This window comes from Nanorana parkeri, unplaced genomic scaffold (assembly GCF_000935625.1).
Source record: "Nanorana parkeri isolate BGI_ZX_2015 unplaced genomic scaffold, ASM93562v1 scaffold174, whole genome shotgun sequence".
Classification (NCBI taxonomy): Eukaryota; Metazoa; Chordata; class Amphibia; order Anura; family Dicroglossidae; genus Nanorana; species Nanorana parkeri.
Genome location: NW_017306442.1, coordinates 646643 through 652250, shown reverse-complemented (window position 1 = coordinate 652250; position 5608 = coordinate 646643). Strand labels below are relative to the sequence as shown.

The following is a 5608-nucleotide window of genomic DNA, read 5'->3' as shown; positions in this document are numbered from 1 at the left end:
TGTGGGGGCGCTTTGTATGTAGGGGGGGGGGGGGCTCCTTAAGTGAAAGGGGAGGCTATTAATGTAAAAGTGGGGCTCCTGATGTGAAATTGGAGCTTCTGATATGAAGGGGGGACTCTAATGTGAAGCGGGAAACTTCACGTTGTTTTTTGGTGGGTTTTTTGCCTGGGCTCCTCCTTTTGAAATCCAAAATGAATGGGCTGATCTACCGCCACTGTGATGTCACATTGCAGGGATGTGAACGGAGCCATAGATTTTGGTATTCTGAAGCAGATTGTATAACCAGATTGTAGCATGTATGGCATCGTATGACATTCATATACTCCTTTTATTTACTCCATTTTGGTCTAATAAATACACAATTGAAAGTGTTTTGTGATATCTGTTTGATAAGCACAACAAATACCTGTTCATCAGAGCTGTACTGTGTCTTCTGTACACTCAAAAAGGCTATTTAGCCCTCCCAATTCTTATCATGGACTAAAAAATGATTAGCTTTTATGTTGAAGAGATTTCAGTAGGAGTGGTTGAGTAGTTTAGCAAATGGCAGTAGGCAGGGCTGACACCACTCCACAAAAATGTGGTGTGTTGTCAGCCCACAACAGGCCTTAAAGTTCAACTGAAGCCAAAACATTTTTTAGTTTTGAATGGACTACAGAGGGATTAGAACACCCGGCAGCGCAGCAATTGCCCCCAGGCACTGGTATGAAGGAGGCGCCGGCAGGGCTGAATATCCCAGAGAGCAGAGGGCGGCAGGGATTCCTATGGCCTAGGACATGAACTTCCAGGGCGTCGGGCTCCCCCCTACCGGGACAGTAATCAGTGAGAGGGGAGAGCTGAACTCTCAGCCTTCCCTTTCAGCTGTCACAGGAGTTCCAGTACAGTGCTGTGCTAGAACTTTTGTATTGGAGGTGACCGGTTCAATAAAGAGAACCGGTCACCTCCAAATGCTATCACACAGGGGATTGTTATCTCCTGTGTGATAGCAATAAAGTTAAGTGAAAAAAAAATGTGAAATTTAAAAAAATTAAAATTGATAAAAAATGATAAAATAACAATTATGAAAAAAATACGTGAAAAAACCCCAATTAAAATGAAAATAAAAAGGTGATAAAAAGTAAAATATAATAAGATTAAGAAATAAAAAAAGTAACAAATAATAAGAGAAAAAATTATAAAAAAGTAAAAAAATTATAAGTTATACAAATTATAAAAAATTAAAAAAGTAAAAGATAATAAGATAAATATAAATTTTAAAAAGTAAAAAAAATAATAATAAATTAAAAAAATGAAAAAGTTATAAACAAGTTTAAAAAAATAAAGAAAAAAAATTGAAACTAACTCTGCCACCCCCGCCATCTGGTTGCCATTCTCCATTGGGGAGAAGGGGGCGCATAAAGGACGTGGCATTGGGGCAGCAGAGAGAAAAAACCCAGCCCTGGGCGCCAGTCTGAAGGGGGTACCACTAGCTACTGCGCCCTCCACTGCTCTGCCAGGCCGTCCACACTGAACTAATGCCTGCACTGGGCTCAGTAAAGTTATTCTGATGACAACCAAGCTTACATTATAACTCCCCCTTATTCTATCCAAAACTAAAAAAAAAAAGGTTCAGGTTTGGCTTTAGTTCTACTTTAGGAGCTGCATGAATTTCTGACAGGTCAACGGGTATTTTTCTCCTACTTTCAGGGTCTTAAGGGCAAGATATATCGTGTGAGTTACACAATATCACGTAAAACACACTTCGCATTGAAGTCAATGGAGACTGTTCACACCTTTGCGGTTTGTCGCACGGACGAAATCACCTGTCATGCAAAAAGGTGCAGGAGCTATTTTTGGGCGGTTTGGGTCCCATAGACATCTCAATGCATTTAAAACCGTGCGGATTTCAAAGAACAGTCGCACAAACGAAAACACACGACAACCGCTCACGAGCTTAGTCGCCTAGTTGTGAACCTAGCCTAAAAGGGATAAAACATACACGGCCTTAACAGACATTCACAGCATGTGTTTGCACATACTCATTGTGGCGTACAAGTGTGCTCAGTGTGTCTGATTGTTGCAATAGGTGCTTAATGAATTGCAATCAATTCACGTTTGACAGTTGCATGCCTCTGGATTGGTCAGACATAGACTCACATTGAAGCAATGAGGTTTTCTCATTTTTCTGTGTAATCTTGTTTAGTACACTGGGTGAAGACTGGGATATTTTGCTGGCAGAGTAAGGTTACGTGTGTCTAATGAATCACAGCAGAAATCTTTCATATTGTCAGTAGCGAGTGGACACAGTGCTTGATCCTCCATGTGTTCCACATGTCACAGACAGTGCCATCCTGGTGTCACTTTTCCGGCTCCAGTCTGAAAATAAACAGACTTGCAGATAGTGTCATCAGACATTAACCTTCTGACTATGGCCTGGGGACCGGGGTTTTTTGGGAATAGCCATTAGACTGTAACCATGGCAACTGTGAGTTTTGCTTTGACACTTTTTTGGCCATGTACGCCATTGCTCAGCCCCTTAACTTATTATTATTATTGGTTCCATATTAAATCTAGCTCCATGGATTTCTCTAACATAGTGGGAATGGACAAGGCTGCTGGAGAGCACTGGGAAACCACTACGCAGTACATGTCTGCCAAGTACATTCTTCATATATAGCACTATTTAGAAGTCTTCCATTTCCAGTCTGAAGGCGTCAGAAATAGTTTCAGTAGTCTCATTTAGAAAGGGAAGCACAACGTGGATCATTGTGCTTTGATAGCTCTAAACATATCTGTGTGATCGATATACTTGATTTAGGTTTCTTTTTCACTTAGAATTTACACGTGGTGTCTAAATAAACTCCTTAAAGTGGAAATTAACTCATTATGGACTACAGAATGATTAGCCTTTGTGTTGTAGAGATTTATCAGCGGCGGTGGTTGAGTGGTATAGCAAAAGACAGTAGGCAGGGCTGACACTACTCAGTTCACAGAAATACTGTGTGTTGTCAGCCCACAACAGGCTTAGAGTGCAACGGAAGCCAAAACTGTTTTTTTAGAGTGGAGAGGGATTAGAACACATGTCAAGTTTCTATTGCTGTCTGTGTCTCTGTTAGGGAGATTTACCCTCTCTATTTGTCCTGGTGACTGAAAGTTTAAGATAATCCCAAATTTGTTATCAGAACAGGACTATTTGGGAAGTCTGCCAATGACAACATTAGTTCTGGTGATCACTATGGATTTTCCTTACTTTGGAGGGTTTTCCCCTGACTTCCTCTTGTGGCCCTCAGATAGGAAATGAAGGGGAAATCTCCACAAGGGGACTACCACTTGGTAGTGCGCTTCTGTACTTTTTGTCTTTACATACAGAGGCAGAGACGGGCAGACGAGGATTTAATGCAGGACTGACAACACTGCTTGAAAATGCTGTACAGCAATTTGCACAGTTGTCTGCTGACCAGGGCCATTCTGAGGCGATTTCATTCAGGAAAGAGGTGTTGCTGACAGGGAATGGTCACTCACTGGTTCACTTGTCATTTGGGAAGGGGGAGTGGGGGGTAATGGGCAGCGGTGGACACGGACTGCACTGTCAGCGGCTCTGTCTCAGCTCACTGATGTCACTGATTGCCAGGAGCTTGGCGGGACGCAAGCTAGAGCATTTTGCTCAGCTCTAGGTAACCGGTGACATCAATGAGCTGGGTGGGACAGAGCTCTTAGCAAACTGGGACGCTGTGCCCCCCCCTATCCTCCCCTAAATGAGAAGCCGCCTGAGGCTGACTCAGGCTGCCACATTATGGGGACAGCCCTGCTTCTGACAGAAGAAATTTAGGAGCTGACTGAATTTCTGGCAGATATATTAGTGTACTTTCAGCATTCTAAAGGTGCCCATACACCTTGCAATCATCGTACGATTTTCATACAGCGCCCCCATCCTGCACCGACCATCGCACGGTTCAGTTAGCGGTCTTTAGCAGAAATCACCTGGATGAATTTCATTAATCGGCCGCACGGATTTTCGTTTGCGCATGAGCAGTGTTTTTTTTTTTTAGTCGTACGAATTTTGACGTACGGAAACACCACCAACCTTTGCGAAAATTGTACGATTGACCAAAGTTTTCTAGCATGCTGGAAAGACGAATGTCAATGACTGTACAATATTTGCGGTTGTAGACTCCCCATCAACCTTACGAATATCAGACGAAAACGAGATCGCAAACAAAAATCGGACGATATTCGTAAGGTGTATGGGCAGCTTTAAAGAGACAGAGACATGGGCAGGTTTTTCAGATATGCACTGCATATGTTCACTTCTTTGTTTTGCTGTGTATTTAGCTGTGTATCTGGAGTTCTGCTTTCATACATTAGCCCTTAAAGGAGAATTATGAGCTGAGTGCTTTTCACTCACCTCATAGTTCTAGCTGACCTGTTACAATGAAACTGTCACAGGTCGGCTCAGTAGATCGGGAAGTGAGCGAGCACATACTGGTGGTCGCTCACTTCTCGATCCTGTCACGGCTCACTGCCGTGACAGGGGTGGGGCTGGATTCCCCCCTCCCCGCTCCGATCCTCCAGCGCTGACTGGCGGAACGGACGGGGACGGGGCGGGTACAGCTGGCTCTGCCTCTAGATAGGCAGAGCCAGCTGTCACTCACGCAGCTGGGCGTATCCAGGGCGTATCCAGACATAATTGTCGGAATCCGTTTCAGCTGCTGCGTCTCAGTATACCGCGAGCAGTATAGGGTGACAGGAGGACGATTGTTTCTGTCCTCCCGTTACCCTTAGGAGAACTATGGGAAAAAGCCCTGACCCCATAGTTCTCCTTTAAAGCATCAATATGCCTCGTATCTGTGACTTTGTATAATGGAAGGTGCTGCCAACCCTTGCCAATGGTTTTAACTTTCTATTCTTTCTCTTCCCTTGTTGTGTGCAATAGAGTCTGATGTTCAGATCTGTGAGCAGAAGGCTCCGACATGCTGTACCAGGAAAATGGAGGAGAGCTACCTGGCTGCCGTGAAGAGAAAGCTGTCTCAAAATATCCAGGCTCTGAATTTTGAACTCAAATTCACCATTGTTGCACATTCGTCTGCCTTCCAAGGTGAGGAAATTACAGACAAAATCCTGTGTTGTCACAGCAAACCTTTTCAGTTTTAGGCTCATCGCTATCCAAGGGCTTTTGACCCAGATGCAGATTTAATTTGCCTCTTGAAATAGGTGCTCATGACAGTCACCTCAGTTTGTGCATTTACTAGATTATATTTCTATAGATTGTCCGTATCTATAGATATTTTCTATAGATTGTCCGTCAGCTGTCTATTTGGATTAACAACCACAGAGTAGTGACCAGAATGTGCCTGCACCTGTTCTAAAGCTTCTGTAGAAGGAAGGGGCATCTGGAGCTGGGTGGACCAGCACCTACATTTTCTAAGTTAACCCAAAATGCTAAAGTTCAGTTCAAGTTTTTTTCCGTTTTTTTTTATGCTTGTACATTATAATTACCTAGTAATTTCATCTTCTTAGTGTGCAGTTTAGATTCATGTGAGGTTTTACATTTTGCAATAACAAATAATCATTATTATTGTAATAATAAATATATGTATGTGTGTGTAAATAAATAAATATATATATATAT

General features: G+C 42.9%; 1 protein-coding gene across 3 annotated transcripts in view; it reads left to right on the top strand.

Moving 5' to 3' along the window:
* The window catches only part of LOC108785702 (glypican-5-like), a 215539-nt gene that overhangs the window by 17117 nt on the left and 192814 nt on the right, over positions 1–5608 (top strand). For all 3 annotated transcript variants that reach the window (XM_018554831.1, XM_018554830.1, XM_018554832.1), the window contains exon 2: positions 4913–5074. In XM_018554831.1, the coding sequence (XP_018410333.1) occupies positions 4913–5074 (162 nt within the window). The remainder of the gene's footprint in view (positions 1–4912; positions 5075–5608) is intronic.